Consider the following 22,344-nt stretch of genomic DNA (forward strand, 5'->3'; position numbering starts at 1 on the left):
CTAAATTATAGCCTGGTTCTAAGTAGCCGTGTGATCATTGCCAAGTCATTTTACCTCTCTGAACCCATCTTACCTAATGAAGATAGTGAGATAAGGGAAATGCTCTCTCCCGTCTCTCTCAAACAATTCTAAAACATGTAATCTTATCTATAATATTCACCAACATATTTTTCATATTGTGCAGGGGAGAACACAGCAGGATAGTAGAGGGAGTTGGTGCATATCACAGCCCCGGTGGTTTCTCTCAGATGCCAAAAGGAAAATGCAGCCTCACATGTTTCATGTGACCTTTCACAGTTTGCCGTTCTACTCTATTAGTACTCTGCTCAAGTCTCTTCTTTTTTTCTCCTTTGCAATCTTTCTTCAGGAAAAATTAAAAGAAAGAAGGGAGGAGCTAAGTCAGAATGTTGGCCAAAGCACTTTTAAGAGCAAAATCTCATCATTTGTATGTATATGCATTTCAGCGATACAATTTCAGCTACACTTGCTAGACCAAAATAATGAAACAGAGAAGAGAGAGACAGAGTTAAAATAGTCTAGCTGATTTAGCCAGTCATTCCTCCTGAGTGAGTGAGCAGATGCCCTTGAGTAAATTGTTATAGGTGATATGAATGCCTGTTTCTTCATTTCCCTCATGCTTCTTATAATCTGGGCAACTTGACATGCTGTGCACGTCAACGGTTGTTCTGACTATACCTGAATTTTGCTTTAAACATTCACTTTACACCTATTTGAGATGTGATGCCACTATAGGTTTCAAAAATATAAGTTCCAAATCAAAACAAAACCAATTAAATAGACTTAAAAATCGGTCTATCATAAAAGAACCTCCACACTGCCTATAAAATCTGTGCTCTAGAAGCAATAATTCAAATTACAAGAAACCAAAGAAATAAAATTCTTTAATTTCTAAAAATGAAACGAAGCAACTCTTTGTTTAGTGATACAATGATGTTTATTGTATTATTCGTGTTATATTATCATTATCTGGAATGTCTTTCTTTACATACACATACACACACTTTAATTGTCTACTATTGCCTTTAAATGACTCATTATTCTGGAATTGTTTCTTAATAATTTAAGCTACCAAGGTCAAGTGTAAGTAGCTAATTAAGGTTAAACAAAAGACTCCCTCCCAAAGAAAACTTTATAATAATTTCTTTCCTAAAATTAATATTTAAAGTAAAGCCAAATGTTCTTGAAAGGTATTAGGGGGCATATGTGTGAAGACTCTCATTTAAAATAATTGTTAGAGATCCATTTCCTTATTATCCTACACAAGTCAGTCATCAAATCCAACAGAGTACCAGAGGGTAAAAAGACCGAGAATTTTAAGTGTCTTGATGAGTCATTCAATATATTTTAATTATCATCTGCACTGTTATTCTTGTCAAGAAAGGGAAACACTGAATATGTTAACACTTGGAAATGGAGTAAATAATTATTTTTCTCATTATCTTACTTAATAGTTTTGTTGAAACGATATGTTCACTTTTCAGAATGGAAACTTATAATGTGTCATAGTTCACAGTGGGGAAATTTTCTTGTTAAGTATTATTGGAAGAATTTTTTAAAAATTTTAAAAAGAGAAGGAAGAAATAGAGCCAGAGAGCTCTATCAGCCCGTAGCTTTTGTAATTCTTTCGGACATGAAATACATAGGGTTTTTTTATACATCTAGTTTTGTTAGCAAAGCTTATAATGAACATATGTGCATATGCAAATAAAACTAAAATGTCTATTAAATACTAATTATGAAATCATTGGCTCTACTTCAGAAAACTTCATGTTATTCGTTCCTCGGGTTATATTTTCCAACATTCACATGGCACACTTTCCTATCCAAAATACAAACTTCTCAAATTAATAAGGACTATATGCATGCAGTCAACCAACAAGTGTGCCATTAAATTAACAGAGGAAATATGGCCTGTACCTTGTTCTCTAATGATACGAAGGAGGCAGATGACTCCAAAAATGATATGTCGGTTAAGGCAGTAAATCATATACAGAGATAACTTGCCAGTTTACCTCAAATCCAGTCTGTTTTCCTGTCTCTAAAGCTAAGCGCTGCCACTCAACTTGAACTTAACTGTGTCAGACTTTTGATTCATGACTTTAAACACTTAGGTAGTGTCTATATGTGTTAAACTGAGTTGTGGTCATTTTCACAATCAATACTGATCATCCCAGCTAAAATGATCGTAGGTTAATTTACATCTGCCATTAAGAGGTAACAAGAGAATGGAATGGCTTGGCTTCTCTCCATTCCTTTGGTATATTTTGTTTGGTACTTGAATACTATGACCAAGGAATGTATTCTCAGGGGAAAAAAATTTTTTTTTTTTTTAAATCCAGCGCGTCTTTCAGAAAAACAGGAAAAATAATGTGACGCTAATTTAATGTAAATTCCAAATAATAATAATAATAATAATAATCACACAATTGCTGTTTCCTAAAATATATTATATGGGCCTATTGATGTAATCTGGGTCATTTTATCAGTCTCACTTATGATTTGGATCTAATAGCTGGTGAGGCATTTACATTGCAGGCCTAGAATATTTCTGGTCCACTGGCACTGTAGCCAGGTACAAAAGACATGGAGTTAAACTAGAGAAGAAACATAAAAATGATAACAGGGAAGGAAACATCTGTGCCATCATGAGCCACCGTGAAGACACTTTAAGCAGGGAGGAGTAAGAAAACACAGGATAGTAATTTCAGATTTTAGAGAAGTTCAGAAAGCACACATAAAGATTACATGTCGTGTAGCAATTAGAGATAACAAGTATTTTAAATAATTGCTCTGTATATTTATGAACACATGTTCATCTGTAGTGACCATTTTAATTAAATACACAAACAAATGAACACTGCTTTGAATGTCATGCATTGACCTGACCATCTTAGAGATTCAAACAGCTCTTGGATAGGCAGCTAGCCAGACCGCACACTTTCCAACAGCACTAATACTTAAAATAATAGTGATGATCATTAACCAAAAATATTTTATATAAATACAAAAATATTGTCGGTGTCACATCAAACTTCATCTACACTCATTCAGCTTGATGCCAACTTCAAAAATCTGATCTTTATATAATGAGAATATATTTTACAGTTATACTTTTCAGTTCACTTTTTATTTTGAAATGAATCGTAGTAAAAATCCCTTACCTCTTAAAAACAAGCAGTTTTCTTTTTAAAAAATCACTGAGTCTTTATCACATACAGAAAAATCTAATGGTAAATTAACACTCTGCATCTGAGGAAAATCTTTGATATGTCTCTTAGTTCATGACTTTGGCTTTCTTCAACTTTATGCCATAGAATTTGAAGAGCAGTCTGTAATCATTGGTGTATATTTATAGTTCATTTCAAGAACTCAATCAGGCACGATACTGTCACAATGCCAGATATATGTTTTAAGATCTGCATAAGGTAGTGTCAACTAAAAGGAAAATACATTTTAATGGCTGTAAGCAGTATGGGTAATTACCAAGAAGGGATGTTCCTGATTTAGTAAAAAAAAAAAAACTCTGAAAGAAGAGGACATTTGGTCCAGTAACATGGTCAAAGGGAGGCTGCTCAAACTATATGTGATCTTAAGTCATCTATTTAATCCAATAACACCATTTGATGTTTTTTTTTTCATCTATGTCATCTTTTAGTAAAATGAGACTTGAAGAATATAATCAAGACAAACAGAATATAAATATTTTAACTAAAATAATAGTACTGTCAATTTGATAACTCTAAGATAGAGAGCCGATGGATAGATAGATGGAAACATATATGTATATATTTCTCAAGCTAACTCCAGGTTATTTATTAGTTATAACATGGTTGTGAAATATGCTGTTTGTTGGAGTTCTCTTTACATTCCATTCTGACAAGGAGAATGTGTGGGGGTATTTCAGCCAGATAAAAAATACTTTCAGTGATTGATTTTGAACCAAAGCCATACCAGTTGTTCTAGATGACAGCTTAACTTTATAAATCTTGCCAAAGGTTCACAGATCTCAGAACCTTTGACTGCCATCTAGATTAAAAAGTAAAGGTTCACCGTGCAGTTCACTTCTATTAGAGAGATACGAACTGACATCCTATGCATTATTGACTATATTTGGAAAGGGCCAACTGTCTTGTGATTTTATTAATATGGTAGACTGAGGCAGAGGCCAACTTAAAAATTCAAACATGAACTGAGTACTTTAACCACACATTCCTGCATGAAATAATACAAAAACAAAAGCACAGAAACTGTGATTTAAAAATATACTAATATTTTTACGTACAGTGAAGATAAATTAGATTAGTTTTTTTTAATGATCCATGTATGCACAGAATGTGGTGTTTGGTGAGTACATAAAGTATAGCATTTCAGAAATTTTTACTAAAATATTAAAAAGACAATGGAATATTTTACTCATTCTTGCTAGTTCTCATCAACTTATAAGATTACTCTGAATTTTTGATATTTATTCTGAGTTAATATTCTAATAATTGGCTTATATATTACCTATAGTTAATAAAAAGTATTCTTCCCAAACTAATCACACCTACCTGGATTAGGGGTAAATGGCCATAGAAGATTTTAAAGTTATATTTAGATTAGTCAGGACTTTAAAGTTTGGATTCCAATTGGGGAGTTATCTGAAAGGACATTTATTGGCTTTATATCAGATGATTTCCAGAAAACCTAAAAACAAACAAATAAACAAAAACTTTCCCACATTTGCTCTTATCATTTCTATTAAAAATTACCTTGCTTATTCATTATGTCCTGCATGTATTCTTCTGAATCTTCCCCAGTTCTTTGTAGATTCCAGACACATGTGCCCTTCCTTTTCCTTACCCTTAAGGCGTAGGAGTAGATATATTTTTCTATTTTTTCAGGCTCTGGCCTCCCTAACCACCCCTTATTTGTCTACTTTCCCTGGCCCACATTCCGCAAAGAGTCCTCTCATTAAATCCTTTTCAATTAATCTTTTCGAGTGCCAAGACACTGAAAGATACCCAAGCCATGCCAATTCATGGGAAGGCATACTTTCACACTGTGATCTGATAGATGCCGCAAGCTTTCTCTAGCTCAAAATCACGGTCATCTGCCATCATGCCTCAAGCATTCATGGGTTTGGATTGAAGCAACTTTATAAAGCTCTTACTGAAGTCTAGCTATCCTTCCAAAGGATAACACTTAGCATTTTGGTCAATAACATTGTAAGATTAATGAGCTCATCAGAGTAGCCAACCACCAATTATGCCCAAGAGACAGGTCATTTTGATGAGACAGATTGGAGGATAATAAAAACATATTTAATTGCAAAAGGACAGCAGATCTGGATGGGAAGCAAACGTGATTAGCCATAATTCCTCCAAAGAAGTTTTTGAAATAACCCAGAGGAAGAAAAAAGACAGCCCGTTAGAAGACAAGGTCAAATTTTACTTACCGAGAATTTTTCTTCTAGTTATAGAATTAATGGCTGTCCATCCTTCCCTGTTTTGTTTTCTTACATTCACTAAGAAACTGTATTCTGAGAGTGATATTAGTTTACCTAAAATTTTATACATTAACGTCAGTTTAATTTTAGAAATATTTAAATATTTTTGATTAAACATTGAGTACATTAATGTCATGACATGATTTTTTATCTTAAAAAGGATAAATGATTTGTCTCATAACATAAACTCATAATGACAATTAATGATTTTGATGATAAATATGTCATTATATTTATTGAATAGTTGGAACTTATGGTCAACTATGAATAAAATAGTGAAATATAAAGATATAACTTGTCTTCTATCATCAGAAAATTATAGTCTCTGAAAATAGGCAGAGCAAAAGATAGTGCAGGAAAACTCAGCCAAATTTGTATAGATGTTATAAATTTCACATGTAATACTTATTATTTTAAGAGAGAAATTTATCTTCAAAGACCTAAATTAATGAAGTAATTTCTTCAGATTTGCAAGGTGCGCTCAGAGATAAACATATTTTAGGTTGGAATGGGTAATCTTATGCATTGCCCTTAGAGGGCCTGATTTTTCTCCACAGTACTCTATTATACAGACCATGTTCAATAACAAAGTAATGGCACTTTCAACAGTTCCCTTAGGAAATTCTTTCAAAATACGATATTATACCCTACATTTTTAGAGTGGTTTTTCTCTATGTACAACTCACTTTAAGCAATGAATTTCACTGCGGTATTCTATATATATAATCTTATGTGTCTTATTAGCCTCTTTAAAGATCACCTTTTCCCCTTAAATTTGTGAAAAGTAATTTCATCTCTTACAGTTGTAAACTAATATATTTATAGAGAGGCTAATCTACTTTTAAGTTTCTAAATACATTTCATAGTCAACATAATTTTTTTCCTAACTATCCTTCCATTTACCTGAACATACCTGAACTAAAAAGGGCTAAATCCTGCAGTTATCTGCATCTCATTAGAGCTCTGTTTCAGAATAATTGCTAATAATTATTTTGATGTCTTTTGTTTTGTATCCTGTGAATCTGAACTTCTGAAGATATCTAAAGAGCTCTGTTGGTTAAAGGAACTAGGAACTTTCTGGCATGATAAAGTAGTTCAGTAGAATACAAGAAGTAACCTAATTATGTTTCACTTTGGGACATTCCACTCTCTGTACCTCCAAAGTAAATTAGCACATAGGTTATTTTGTCCTTAATATATTTAGACATTCCAAAGAATATCTTAGTGAAATTTTATGCTATGAACTCTTAGCAATGTTTACACACAGGTAAGTACTATCTGATTAACTATTTTCTGAATGTAAATTAGTTGTTATGTAATGTTTACATATGGGTTTTATGTCAGCTCACTGATTTGGGGCTCACCACAAACTTCATTTATTTATTCCTTCAAAATATATCTAGTAATTATTCACAATGTGCCAGGCCATGGTAACAAGTGTTGAGGATGTGGTTATCCCAAAGCAAATTACCTGGTTTTGTGGTGCCTACATGCTAGCGTGAGAGTTAGACTGCTAACAAATATAATGTGACAGATTGTAATGAGTGCTATCAAGAAAAATACAGCTGGGTAAGGGGACAGAGAGTGACCAAGTAGAGCATATTATTTGTTTGTATAAGGTGGTCAGGAAATACCTCTATGAAGAATCAAATTTGAGGAGACAGGTAACTAAAGTGAGGGAGTGCATTACTCTAAGGACAACGAGAAGGATAGTCCAGGTTCAAATAACAATGAATTTAAAGGTGTTGAGGCCTCATTAATCTTGGTGCATTTGAGGCACAGCAAGAAAATCAGTGTAATAGAGAAGAGGGAGTAAGGCTGGGTGGAGGAGAGAATGTGAGAGGTTTGAAATCGGAGTTGGACAGAAACCAATCTGGGCCCTGGAAAAGGGTGGCTTTTACTCTGATGCGATTGGAAGCAGAGGAATGAGGTGATCTGCTTTAAATGTTGTGTTAGGCTGCATAGTTTCTAAATATATCCACATACTAGTCCCCAGAACTTATAACTTTGTTGCCTTACATTGCAAAAGAGACTTTGTAGATATAATTAAATTAAGCTTTACACTGAAGCGATTATCCTGGTGTATCCATGTAAGCAGAATGTAATCACAAGGGTCCTTATGAGAGAGATGCAGGAGTTACAGGAGGTGATGTGATAAGAGAAGCAGAGATTGGAGTGATGTTCCTTGAAGATGGAGGAAGGACCCAGAAGCCAAGGAATACAGATGGCCTCTAGGAGCTAAAAAAAGGAAAGACACAGTTTCAGCTCAGCTGGACTCTTCTCTGGAAGCTCTGAGGTTGAATGCACTTTCCAGTTCATTCCGGTTGTTGGCAGAACCCAGTTCCTTGTGGTTGTAGGACTGGGATTTCTGCAGTCCTGCTGGCCGCCCAGTGGGGTGGCTCTCAGTAATTAGGGGCTGTTCTCAGATCCTTCCATGTGGTCCTTTCCAACTCCAAAGCCAGCAATGGCATAGCAGATCCTTCTTCGGCTTCAAATCTGAGCTCCCTTCTGCTACCAGTTGGAGAAACTCCCTGCTTTTCAAGGATTTACATGATTATGTTGACTATGTCAGGCCCGCCCGATAATCTTCGATTAACTAAATAGTTAACTTTATTAGTCAATGAATGCTTTATAACATCTGCAAAACCCTTTGCCATTGTATTAATTTGGGCTGTTCTAATAGAATACCATAGATTGGGGAGCTTAAACAACCGACATTTATTTTTCATAGTTCTGGAGGCCGGGAGATTCTGGATTAAGGTCTAGACAAAATTGGTGTCTGGCGAGATCACTCTTCCTGGTTTGCAGACAGCTGTCTTCTTGCTGTATCCTCATATGGCAGAGAGAGACAGAAAGACAGAGATGGAGAGAAAGAGAGTGGCGAGCAAGCGTGCCTTATAAGGAGCTAATTCCGTCATGAGGATCCCACTTTCTTGATCTCTGAATTTGATCACCTCCCAAAGTTCCCACCTTCAAACGCCATCACATTGGTTATTAGAGTCTCAAACTGTGAATCTTGGAGGGACATGAGCCACCAGCTTGTCGTAGCCATATAATTTAACACAATCACTTGTGTGATACCACATTCTAAATACTGGGGATTAAGCTGGGGAATATTGAGAAGAGGAGCACTTTAGATTTCTGTCTAACAGGTGCCAAGGCCAACTCCTTTTATCATCATTGTTCTGAATTGAGCAAGCAGGTAATCAGTGTGCTATATACAGGAATGGCTAATGCAGGGAGAAAAGCAGGTTCAGGGAAAGGAAAAATAGCAAGAATGATGTAAATTCAAAATGCCAATTAGAAATTCAAATGATGCCAAGGAGCCACCAGATTTACTGATACGGCTCCCAGCAGAAGGGTGAGGGCTGGAAGTATAAACCGGAGTCACCAGCATATGTATTATATGTAAGGCCACATAAGTATGTGAGCTCACTAGAGGGAGTATAGATAAACACTGAGCATATCAAAATTTAGAAGTTTGGAAAAGGTTGTGGTGCCTTCACAGGAAGCTGAAACCGAGAGGCTAATGACAGACTGAGAAACCAGGAAAATGTGTCAATGCCAGGCAACATGGTAGAACTGACTATTCTTGGGCTCCGCTCCAGACCTAAAGACTTCAGAATTCCTGAATGGGGTCAAGTAAGTAAATGCATTAAAAAGCCATCCAGCTAACCCGAACACATGCAAACTGTCTGAGAACTTTAGTTGTTTAGACCACTGAGTAAGGACAGAAAGAAGACAGGTAAGTCCTAAATGTCCTTTCATTTCAATGTGGAGTCCTTAAACATTCGCAGAAGCAGCACTTGAGAGATTGTTAGCAATGAGGGAACTCAGGACTCACCCAAGATTTAGTGAATCTGAACCCACATTTTAACAATTTCCCTAGGTGGGAAATCACATTAACATTTGAGAAGCACTGGTCTATGCTTGATTAATTCAAAGTGATAGGAAGACAATATAGGTATAAACACACACACACACACACACACACACACACACACGCACGCACGCACCACACTACACCGCACACCCCTACAAACCACATGAGCCATAAGTGATATTTAATGTCATTTAAAACACAATCCTTCAGGCATCTTTTACAATATATAAATTAATAAATCTTTAAGTCATTAATTTAGAGGATTAGTAAAGTATTTCCCCCAATTTCCCAGCGTTTTAATCACCTAAGATGAATCTCTGTGCCTTCTGAAGACCATGAAAAGTAAAATGTCTTGCCCAGATACTAGGAGAGGAATGAAACTGTGTCATAAGTGTCCCAGGTAAAAATTATCAGAGACCACTGGGCAAATGACAATTAACTTTAGCAGGTTTATTTTCCCATGCTAATTAAATATACCTGAAGTATGGGAAACAGTGGACATTGTACAAAGGCAAATTACTTCACAATATTGTGCACAGCTACCCTGGCTTCAGATAAGCAACTGAGAGTTTTTTTGAGAGGACGAAGAGCTATATAGGTTACTTCTTCATTTTTAGCTTGGATCTCAGCCTGAAATTAATCTGTCAAGTATTACTACATTCCTTAATACGTTAGATTTGCTCTTTAAGACTTCTTGTGCATAGAAGAAGATTTACCATGTCTTTTAAAAAAATAATAATGCAAATTGCAAGAAATGAATAAATCAGTATATGAATGAGTTTTTAAAATGAAAGACATCACATATGATTAAAAGAAATGGTAAACTATAGAATAAAGTAAATATGATTTGCACTAAAGAAAATAAGATGTTTTATATCAAGCAATTTGATCAAACTTAATTTAAATAATCAATGATAGTCTATCTCCTTAGAGCATTGTCATTCAATTGATTGCAATGTCAGATACTAATGGTGAATGTATACAATTATCAAAGATAATTTTTCCAGCAATTAACTTTAGTAGATGAGAAAAAATGCAGCTGATATTCATGCTTGCAGAAGAAAGTTAAAGATTTATAAGGAAGCACTCTTCATTCTTTGCGGCTATAAATTCTGTCCAAATAGCAATATCCTCTGCAGCAGAGAATCTGCTGCTTACGCTGGCCACGTGTTATTGTATTTGGACTGCCTCCATCTGCAAATGTTGACTTTTCATCTGTGACCACGGGGAAAAAAAATCTGTATGAAGAATGTGTGAAACATTTAATCCTTGTTTACTTGTTAACCAAGGTTTTGTCAAATCCTGCTGGTGTGAGGTTTTTGCATTTGTTTCTCAAGGTGACTGCATATGCATTCACAATGTTGTGTTTAAATCTAAGCTAGAAGCTAAAGCTCTGATCAAATCATTAGATGTTTACTTAGATTCAGAAATATAAATCTTGTTCTAAATGTAGTTTCACATTCTAAAACCTAAATGTGACCTAAGTAATCTACAGGAACAATTGACTTGTAATTTCTTTGTCCTGTCTTGGGTGTCTCATTAATAAAATGAATATGGCAAAAAGTTTGATTATCTATAACAAACTACAGTGATGTTTACTAAAAGAATAAGAAAACGGAGAAGTCATGAATCACAATTGAGTCTATTATTCTGATTTCCACATGAAAGACTAAGAGCTAGAGAGTTTAAACTTACTTTCACAAAGTCCATACTAATTCATTGTTCTACTGGAGCTCAATTCTATCTCTCTGTTTGCCCTAGCTATGATAATCATATGACTTGAGATTTCTGGATTGGCTCTGATTTAAAAAATTCTATGCAACAATCTCTTGAAGCTAACATGAGATCGAATAAAAATTATTGAAAGAATGAATGGAAAACATTTTTCCTTTCGTATACTAAAATTTTCTGGATCTATTTTTGAATTTAGACTGTCCATATAACTATGTTATACTATTTTATATAAGAACTGAGTAACCTGAGTTACAATGGCAATGAAATTTACATGCTTTGTTTTTCTGTAATAAGAGCAGAATGATAACTACTATTTATGCCCATGTAACTTTGATTTAAAGTACCTATTGGACATAGTATAATGTGATCTGAAGTAGAAATGAAATATCAAAGGAGAATGTGAGCAATACTGAACAATTTCCTCTGTTTATCATGCCAGCTCATATTGGAAATTAATTTTTACCCTATTTAGATTGGAAGCTAATTGATTTGATTTGTAATAGCAATTGCTCAATACATATAGAAAATGATGATGGATTAGTGTGGGTAGTATGGATGCCCATCACTAGGTGAATGTCCCTGACATTTTTTCATGCCTCTTCCATATTTATATAAATATTTAGCTTTATTTTTCCATTCAAAATAATCCACAAAAATGATAAATTGTTATGCTGTTACACCTTGTCTCAAAAAAAAAAAATAGGAAAAAACTAAAGGTGAAAATGAGCTAGTAAAAACACTAAATTTTCTTGTGTTGGTCTCCTAGAGATACTAAAATTAACCGAAAGTGTAATGGGTAAGGTTATTTTTTTCCCTGAAAGTTTGTTAGAGGAGGATTGAGTAAGGCAAGGAGCAAGTATAATAATTAAGATTATCCTTGGTATGTTAATAACAGCAAATGCAAAGCAAAACTACAGGATAAAGGCTTACACAAAAGTAATTTTATCACAGCGCCTAAATATCAGGGACACGACTTCAGCAAATCTAAATCAGTGGATGTATCTTTCAGTTTAAGGTGTTTAGTGATAAACAACTCTAAAAAGTCTAAGGAAAACTCATTCACATAGATGGCCAAAGCTTTTGTTTGAAACAAAAATGGTATGAAGCCTAATTAGAAATAGGAAAGTTCTCATTTTTTTTGTTTGTTTGTTTTTTGGTTTGGTTTTTTTTTTTTTTTTTTAGTATCAGTTTCTAGCTTTGAAATTAAAGCATTTCAAGTCATCAGGTTGAAAAGCAGGTGGTCAACAGGCCAGAAGCTACTTGTAATTACAGCGGTGAGTTAATCAATGAAGTAAGAGTTCTGCTTCTGGGTGTAATAAAATGAGATCAAGGCTCACTAAAGTATCCTACCATTTAAGTATAGCTGGAGATCCATTAACTTGGACTGTTCCACGTTTTACACCTGCATCTTTAAAAGTTAGCAATTCAAGGAGCTCTCAAACAGCTGTTGCCTAAGCCACAGGAAAAAGTATTTCATTTGGTTTTGAATGAGAAGGTGAGTTGTATAAAGATGGAGAGAGAAATACATTGAAACCTAATATAAATATTAACAGAGACAACGTTCAAGAAGCTTTTCGTTATGTGCTTTTGTTTTTGCTTTCAGCATTTAAATACAGATGGATTATACGGTTTCGCCAGTGCTTGTTTCTTTATACACTCAAAACCAGGAAAGATAACCAAACTCAAAGATTGTAGATTGTGTAAGGGAACAAATTATTTATTTATTTATTTTTGAAAATCATGAAATGTTTCAGCATTTAAAAAATTAGGATGGGGGGATTTTAATTATTTTTTTTTAAGAGAAAGAAAACAAATTGGTATAATGCTGAAATTATAGAAGGTACTTATAAGCAATTTGGAATCCTGATCTCAATTCTAAATAGTTATTGTGTGATGTAGAACAAATAGAACATTACAAATTATATTTAAAAATTGGAGACACACATGCTTATAAAATTTCAAGACATTAAGAATTTACCACAGTCTGATTCATGTGAGACATGTTAAGGAATCAACAAATACTTGTTGAGGAAATGTATGAATGAAAAATAAATGTAATTTTAAAGTAAGACAATTCCTTATAGTAATAATATTTAAAATAATTGTATGTCGAAGGTAAGAGAATACTATTTTATTGCATACACATTTTGCACTTTTAGCAAACACTTCCTGTGTGGTCAGGCCTGGTGGCCTTTCCTTCTCTGAAGCTCTAAATAACAAAAACTTTCATCTGAGTATCATTGTATTGTGTACCACCTTCTGATGGATTTTTAAATCTTGTAGAACAATTGGCTATCTAAGGATCTATAAAACTTCTATACATTTATTTGTAGACTTTATCAAAAGCCTTCAAATTTATTTATAAAAATGAATTATAAAAAGTTCAAGTCTCAAAAAGCAATTAATATTATCTAATAGACATAAACGAATTTTTTGCAAGTTAATGATTTTGCATGGTACACACAAATTATAACTATAAATGTCTTAAAATGTTAGTTATCTGTAAGAAGAACTTTCAGAAAATGGCAGAAATGATATAGCTTGGAACAAAGTCCATCTGTTATCTTGTAAAGGGACACACCTCCTTACATCAGTTAACTGGCTCCTATCCTTCCCAGTGACGCCTTTTCTCCCTTCTCATGCGCTACTTTTAAGGCAATTATTTGTTTTCTAGGATAGACCAAAAGCTCTATGAGGATTGTGTTGATATCTGTTTTGTTCACTATAATATTCCTGGTGCCTATCACAGTGTCAGCACATAGTACATGCTCAATAAATATTTATAGAATAAGTAAATGTTATCTGTTTTGAAAATAAAAAAAAATAAAGGGATACACTCTGTTAAACTGTGTCACTCAATGCTGAAGACTCAGGGTCCACTTATAGATACACAAACACATTGGTCTCAACCCTTGGGTGATATTTTGTAATTTAATAAGATTACAATGCATGTTGGATAAGGCTATATTAAAAATAACTGCATATTCTCTGTTTTCTGTTAAAACCCGATATACTCTCTTAAAAACCTGATTTTATCAAATAGCTGAAAACTTATTTATTTATTTTTCCTTTGGAGATATTAACAAGAAAACTTGATTCTGGAAAAGTAAAGATTAAGGGTTGGCCTCAAGATACATTACACATCAAATTGGTGATTAGCTACCTTTTCTTCATTGGTGTCTAGAAAGGAGTGAATATATTTAACAGAGAAGTTAAATTTATTAACTGTCACAAAATATTGCTAGGGAGAGATTTGCTATGAAGGAAGCTTTTGGTTTGATATTTGTGAAATCAGTGTCTTCTATTATAATTATATAAGGTCTGCCTTTAAGAGGAAGATATCTGTAATAATTTCTCAGAACATTTTCAACCTCATAAAATTTTAATTAACAATTAACATTATTCATAGATCATTACTATTGCTTAGGATTATGAGGAATCAGAAGACTGATAAGTCATTTTTTTTCATCAATGGATTTTAAATCTACTTGGGAGAAAACAAAAATAAAAGCAGATAAGAATGTACAGAACCTCTCCCAAATACAAAAATGTCATTAAGGTAGGAGCTGAAGGAGCTCAATTAGGAAATTTGTTATTCATCATATGAGAAGATCTGTGGAAATCTTCCAGATGCATATGAGATATGAATTTGTATAGTATTGGAAGCTTGCTGTAATGCAGGAAAAACAATTGACCCTCGAAAGATTGAATAATTAAATGAAAACGGGCTAGGTGAAAAGCATCCTCAAAGCCTGTGATACTAATGTGAGAGGATGGATTGGTTTGAGCAAAACGTGTTAGCTTTGTGGATACAGAGTCACTGAACACATGGAAGCAAATCTAAAGGAAATAAATTGATTTGAACTTTAAAGTGTGGGCAGAATTGAGAGGGCAAAGAAAGGTTCATAGAGAAGTTTAAATATTCTAGGAAGTAAGTAATCATTGAAGGTTTATGAGAGAAATAGGTTTCAAGTAATGAACATGTGTTTAACAAAAGTAAATCGGTTTGCTTTTGAAGGAATGGGGATACAAGTCAGATGGGAAGGAATTTTAAGGTTATTCTAATGAGCAGATTTTAGATTTGAAAAAAGGACTAAAATTTGAGTTTGCATGCAAGAGTACATTTTAGCAACATTTGTTCTCATCCAGTGTCCATTGATGCCTGTGTTTTGTGGTCTCAGGTATTTATTATATGTTTTGTGGTCTCAGGTATTTGCCTGTATTTTGTGGTCAGTCTCAGGTATTTGCTATCAACTATCACCTATCTCAGCAGGTGTGTTTTCATATGCAAGAAAGAACTAGAATATTTTTAAAACAAGCAAATGATAATATGAAATCCTCACAACTACTGGGCACTTAAAAATATTAGTAGCAGTAATTTGAGTTTTAGCAAAAGCCTACATTCCAATTGTTATTTTAATTGTTTACTAGGCCAACTTGCCCAGGTATGTTTTCCGCATTTTCTTCCACACTTTTATTCTGATGACTCTCTGCTTTTGAAAACGCTTTATACCTCAGGCATTATTACTCATCCACTTAACCTCATTCATAAAATCAATTCCTAATTTTCAAGCTATCACTTATCACTTGACTGTTTAATCAAGGGAGAGAAAAAGAAAAAAAAACAACAAAAAACGACATTTTTTCTTAACTATTTGACTGTTATTATTTCAGTAAAGGGCTGATTTCCTCTTTACACATTCAGAACAAGTTTATTCTTAAAATTATGGTTAAAATGTATGTTCTAGATTGCCTGTTGGTAAAAATAAATAAATAAAGAGAAATAGCTACGATGACTTTTCTCTCCTGAATATTAGACTCCATGCGATCTAATTCAAAATAGCTAGTTTTATACATTTCGAATTTCAAAAAATAGGTTAAGCTTAGAAGGAACCAAATGCTGTCTTTGGATGCAAATGACTTCTTGATTTACTTAGATTTCAGAATGCTTCCCGCAGACCAGATGTGCCTGTATTAATACACTGTAGTTAAAATATTCTTTAAAATAATTATTGGATTTTTTAAATAGAGTAAAATTATTTTCATGTGGTTTCATATGTTAAAAAACAAGTATTTACACAGAAAAACTATTTTACATAGCTATCAGAGTATTTATTTTTAATGATATATTTTAAGTAGTGCTTTTCCATTTTGTTTTCATGGAGTTGTAGCATTTACATAGCCTTCAATTTCACACAAAAATTTCTATTTCTCAAAATTTATCATAAATCTGAGCTTTTTGTTAAGAATTAGGACTTAAATCAGTAATAATGCATGTGCCTTAAGGAAAGTTCATCAGAAATGATACATCATGGGTATATCTGCTTACTCATGTCTGTCTATGTATCTATTTACTTATCTATTTTTCTATCTATTTTTCTGTCTATTTTTCTGGATGTAAACAAAGGCTTAAGGAAGACAATATATGTCATACCTCTGCAACAAGAAATTTGATTCACTGTATGTTATTCTAAAAAGATTGGGGAAAATATCTTTGAATTGTTTAACTTAATACAGTTTTCATAAGAAAACAAGATTACCAACACACATTTTCTCTAAGAGATAACTTTAAATAAAAAGTCTAACCACTTTCTTTCCTTATTCTCTGTCTCTTATTCTTTATAGATGGGCCTCTGGGCCCCCGAGGATTAGCTGAAGCCACAGAGATGTGCACTCAAGAGTGCTTGGTTTTGGGTCACTCTGATAATTGCTGGATGCCTCCTGGCTTGGGTCCATATCAACACCCTAAATCTCCTCTCTCAACCTTTGCACCCCAGAAAGAATGGGTCAAGAAGGACAAGCTTGTGAATGGGCACACTCTGACCAGAGCCTGGAAGGAAGACAGCAGCAGGAACCAGTTCAATGACCGTAAGCAGTATGGCTCCAACGAAGGCCATTTCAACAATGGCAGCCACATGACAGACATTCCTCTGGCCAATCTGAAATCTTACAAGCAAACAGGAGGTGCTGTTGAGAGTCCTAAGGAGCACCAACTCTAAAAATAAATAAACAAATAAATAAAATTAAAAAAGAAAAGGCTGTATGGGAACTAATAATGTTAATCTAAATAGACATGCTAATACTGTGTGTGTCAAGCTTTATGTATTCAATAGATCTCTACAACTATGCCCCTTATAGCAGGGATATTCATAACTTTGTGTTAGCACTATGGAGGATACAATGTTTTACAGCATAAGAGAGAAGATAGTTCTATTAGCCATGTGATCTTGTTTACTAGAATTGATTACTCTCCTGAGATATCTCCATTGTGAAAACATCCTTTTTTTTTTTTAAATTTGCATTTTATTTTGACCCTGGACTGCTGCTATGAACAATAGAATATGCATTTGGAGAGTAAGAAAGTTCCATGGATTAGAGTGACTGACAAACATATCCAGTTAGAAAATTGTGCTCTTTTTGTCATTGATTTGTGCTGGGACTGCTATACTTGACATTATACTTCAAACAAAACTTAAAAAGATAAGCATTCAACCTATTGTGCTGTTAACAACGTTAGTGGACACTTGTAAGTCAGTGTTAAAGTATTTGTAAATAGAAGCAAGTTATTATTAACAACTTTTGTGTACTTATAACGTTCACCTAAACAATGTTGTAGCATAACTCTGTGTTTTATGGTTGCTTCTTTCCTTCTTTTTTTTTTTTTAATTTACCTTTTGTCATTTTGTTGTTTTTTTTTTTTTTAGTGAGGTGTTTCTGCGTTAGTAGTCTGTCTTGACACACATTGTTCAAAAGATCTCAAATACTTGTGTTTAAAAACAGGTTCTGGAATCTTGCTTCTTTTATGATAGCTTATAATGCTGAAATTCTGAATAAAATGAAGATAAAAAGTGAAAACTATATTAAAAAAAAGACTTGCGCAAAAGTTTGGAAATTCAGAACCGATTTTCCTGACATCCTTATTTTCCAAGTAGGCAAAAGCAATTACGTAATTAGTAGCATTAAGTGAGAGTGTAATGGAAAAGTGTTATCCTTCAGAAAGTGATATAATATCCTGTACTTGTCACTCATGAAAAACTAATGTATCAAAAATACATATATTAAAGAAAAATTACTATTCAAAAATACTTTCAATTGGGCAAATGTGTGTCTACAACTTTGTTGAAATGGCAGAGTTTGTGTCGATCCTCATATACAATAATGTTGTTGTAACACAAGTGTTAGACCATAGCCACAAAATATTTAATGTGTTGTGCCTTCATGATGTAACAGAACATTCTCCAGGTAGGGTAGTTTGGGGAAAAAAAGGGATAAATCTCTAATTATTGCTGTTTAACTGTTTGTTATCATAGTTGGTCAATGCCTGGCAGGTACCAGCATCTTGTCACTTAGGTCAAACCAACAGAGTGACAACTAATGTTAATAAGATCTCAGTTGCACGTGCAAAACAAATCCAAATTCGAACATTCTTAGGAGGTTTTTGTTAAGGCATGACAGATGATTTAAACAAATAAATAGCATGCAACAAAATGTCTTCATTGAAAGAAGTGAAAGTTATCTTAATGCCACGGTTCAACATCAGTTTAAAAGTTTAAAAAAATAAAAAATAAAAAAAAGGTTTGCTAATCTGATAGTTAATTTGTTCTTACCAAAAATAAAATTACTTTGTAAATAGCAATTCACATTTTTTCACAGTATAATGGAAAATAATGGGTAGGGGTGCATTGCTTATTGCAGTACATTTTTGTCGGTTTGTGAGGGGTGTTTGATGACTTTGACAGAATAAATATCTAAACAATTATCCTTGTTACTGCTTTGCCAGTTCTACATTATTTACAATTATTCAGCTCTTGCAATAAATGTTCTGAATTCCTGATTGTAGTGTGTTAATTCTTGGTCAATATCCAAAGTGATGATTTCTACTCTAATTGTTAGATAAATATATGTTGATAAAACTTGACTTTTAATTAGAAATCAAGGAAGATTTGTAAGGGATTTAAGACCTATGTTCTGAAAATGTGGTTCCAAGTTAGAGAAAAATGCCCTGAATTCAGGTCTATTAAATCATTTTCTAGAGAAATTCATGGAGAAACCTTAGTTTCCCCTCTAGTCAAGATTCATGCACATTTCATCAAATTGAAATCCCAAGTCAGAAACTGGGCAGGTAGCATTTGGTAGTTAGTAAGTTATCTTCTTGACTCTTAGCCTCTTTACTAAGCTTTCATGAAACAAACTCTCATATATTTTAGTTTTGGTCATGCAGAAAAGGACCACTCTGGGATTGATGCCTTGAAACAAAGGCCAAAACTTCATCTATATTCTTTCAGATTAGGAAACTAAGTACAGAAAGCTGTCAAGGATAAGACACACATACATATGCCATTTGTTTATATTCACTGTAGAACAACTGGAACAGTTGGGTTGTAGGCTAAATAAGCAGACCTGATTCTTCCTCTAGAGCTTTGTGAAAAGTTGGGAAATAAGACTCAGGAGACAGAGACACAGAGGTGAAGATATTTGGTTGGACCAGTGGCTGTAGCTGAAACCCTGACCCCTCACCTCTGAATGAGCCAGATTTATCCATTATGGTGAAGCACACCTATAGCTACCACTCTCCTTTCTTTCACAAGAGTGGAAGTTTGGAAAATAAACTCCCCATCCCCACTACATTTTGTCTGATAAATGTAACAATATCTTCTCTTATCAAGGCATTCAGTCAGGTGTTCTGTGATATTTTAAGATAGATAACATCACAAACCAAACTGAAGAATCTACTCATCATGTAAATAAAACAATGCACAAATAGATTTTATAAAATAGAATATGACCAATTTGAACGAACAGTTCCAGACATGCGCCGACATAAAAAATATATTGAAATAATGGCCATTCATTGATGGAAAACTCAGTAGTCATTTTGCTGCACTGATGCTACTCAACGAATCTCATTGGCCATAGTGTGGTGTTCCCCTCCCCCATCTTTCTTTAGCTACAGCCAGAAATGCAGCTGAGGCCCAGAAGTCATTTTAGTATTTATTAAACTCTCCTGGATAGAAGCCAAGAATGGCTAATTATTAGTAGTGAAGAGTTTTGGCAGCAAGGGATGAAAAGGATGCCTTGTCGATTTCAATTCTAAGGGCAATGCCAGGGTGCTATTTTGTAAAAGGGCAAAGCAAACTACGAAAAGGAAGAGCCCTGTTGCCGGTCTAAAGATGTCTCATTGTTCTGCTTTGTCTTAAATAGAGCTGATCTTCTCTCCCTAAAGGAAGCTCCTTCACTGGTTCTTCTGAAAAGGATTGCTTTCAAATTCTCAAGTATTCTTAAAGGCATAGTGGTTTATAGTATTTAAATATTTAAATATGCTTAAATAGTCTTATTTTTTCAAAGTTCTGCCTCGCTTTAAGAAATAATTTGTATAAATCATGAATCTCACTCTATATAGAATTGTATATAAACTTATTTTTACTTGACATAATTTTTTAAATGTTAAATTATAAATTACTTAAGTAATCTCGCTTACAAATTTCACCCTTTTGAAAACCTCATAATAACGGTGTCTGTGTTGATCCTCAGACCACTCCTGTCACTGAGTTTCTACCATCATTTGATTCTCTTGTCTGCACTATGGAAAAGATGGGTTTTCTTCAATAAGCATAAATTTCAAGATGGGGAAATAGTTTCCTCAGCTGCCATAGCCAGGAGGACCATAATCGCTATAAAACATACGTAGGTTGAATAACGTGACCTCGTTCTCCACTCCACCACTTTGTTTAAAGCATCCGTAATAAAATTCTGTCCACAATCTAAAAGACCACTCTTCGTGAATGTGGCAGAGGTCAGAAGAGACGGTTAAAACTTTTCCTGCTCAGTACGTGTGGGTTAAATGACCTTTAGTCAAGTTTCATAGTATGACAACTGATGTAATTTGAAAATTATTGACCTTTGCTTGGGATTGTCCTAAATAGAGGTGGAAATGGTAAGAGTTTTTCTTCAGGCCCAGGGATCTTCACAGTAACTGACAGAGAGGCCTGACATGCAGTGTAATTTTCCAAGGAAATCTGTCCAGCTGCACACTTGTCAAACTGAAACTCAAATACGTGGGAAACTTGTTTGTTGTCTTTTGTTTTTCTACGGTATATAAATATCCTTCAATGAAGTTTTGTCTTATGTATTCATTAACAATGTATTTATAGAGTGCTTACTCTGCGCTCAACAAAGTCCTAAGGGCTTACGTGCGTGAACACTTAATTTTCTCAAATACTGTTTTTTTTAGGTATGTGTTGTTTATATCACCTTATTGTAGATGAAGTAACTGAGATACAGAGAGTTTAAATGAATCTACTCTAGATCCGAGAATGAGCAAGCAGTAATGACAATCTTTTGGTCCAAACATGGACTCTGGACTCATAGCAACTATGCAATATGACCTCCTTATGAAGATTCAAGCGCTTTTTTGATTCTGAGACTGAGTAATAAATTGCTTTTTTTTCTTAAACAACAAAATGATTTATTAATTGTTCTGAAATAAATATGCCCTTCCACTTAGAGTTTGGTTTGCCCAATGGATGACATACTTATATATTAGTTTAAATATTATGTATTAAATATATAACAATTATGCTAGATAGCCTTGGGACAAAATAACACAGTCTAAAGTGACACACAAGTTTATAGTGAATACAGCCTAAACTGCATCGCTGGGAAATCTAGCTAAAGTCCCTGCTGCTAGATAAAGCCGCTGAATTCCTTTTACGCGCCCTAGGTGTATTTATTCAGAGTCACATCTTTTTTTACCTGTAGTACTTGCCTTCTGTTCCTTTCCTTAGAAAAACAAAGTGAATCACATATCAGGCTTCCACTGCCAATAAACAAGGCATTAAAATGAGACCAAAAACAGTCCGAATATTAACTTTAGCAAGCCTATTTTCTTTCCGTCACTGAAATGCGGCTTCCGTTGATGTCGAGGGGAGCTTCATGCTTATGTGGAGAAGAGAATGGAATCTTTGAGCACCATGGAGAAAACTACCTGTTAAGCTTCAAAGCATAAATGTCCTCTCTTATTGTATCACTAATTTTAATCAACTGTTCTTACATCGACAGTTTGGCTTATGGTCCAAAAGAAGAAATGCCTCTTAATTTGATAAACAAGAATCTCAGACTCCAAATATGAAATAAATTAGTGTACTTATAATACCATTTAGTTGTACTTCATTGGTTTAACCCTTCCCCCATGACTTCGGAGTTTAAATGTCAACTCCCT

The 22,344-nt window shown here is 34.0% G+C and overlaps 1 protein-coding gene across 6 annotated transcripts in view; it reads left to right on the plus strand.

Moving 5' to 3' along the window:
• PCDH9 (protocadherin 9) overlaps window positions 1–18,979 on the plus strand; it is an 808,726-nt gene extending 789,747 nt beyond the window's left edge. For all 6 annotated transcript variants that reach the window (XM_016137177.2, XM_016137180.2, XM_016137178.2 and 3 more), the window contains one exon: window positions 16,752–18,979. In XM_016137177.2, the coding sequence (XP_015992663.1) occupies window positions 16,752–17,125 (374 nt within the window). In that variant the 3' untranslated portion in view covers window positions 17,126–18,979. The remainder of the gene's footprint in view (window positions 1–16,751) is intronic.
• The last annotated feature ends 3,365 nt before the right edge of the window (window positions 18,980–22,344 follow it).

The sequence above is a fragment of the Rousettus aegyptiacus genome, unplaced genomic scaffold (genome assembly GCF_014176215.1).
Source record: "Rousettus aegyptiacus isolate mRouAeg1 unplaced genomic scaffold, mRouAeg1.p scaffold_m13_p_11, whole genome shotgun sequence".
NCBI lineage: Eukaryota > Metazoa > Chordata > Mammalia > Chiroptera > Pteropodidae > Rousettus > Rousettus aegyptiacus.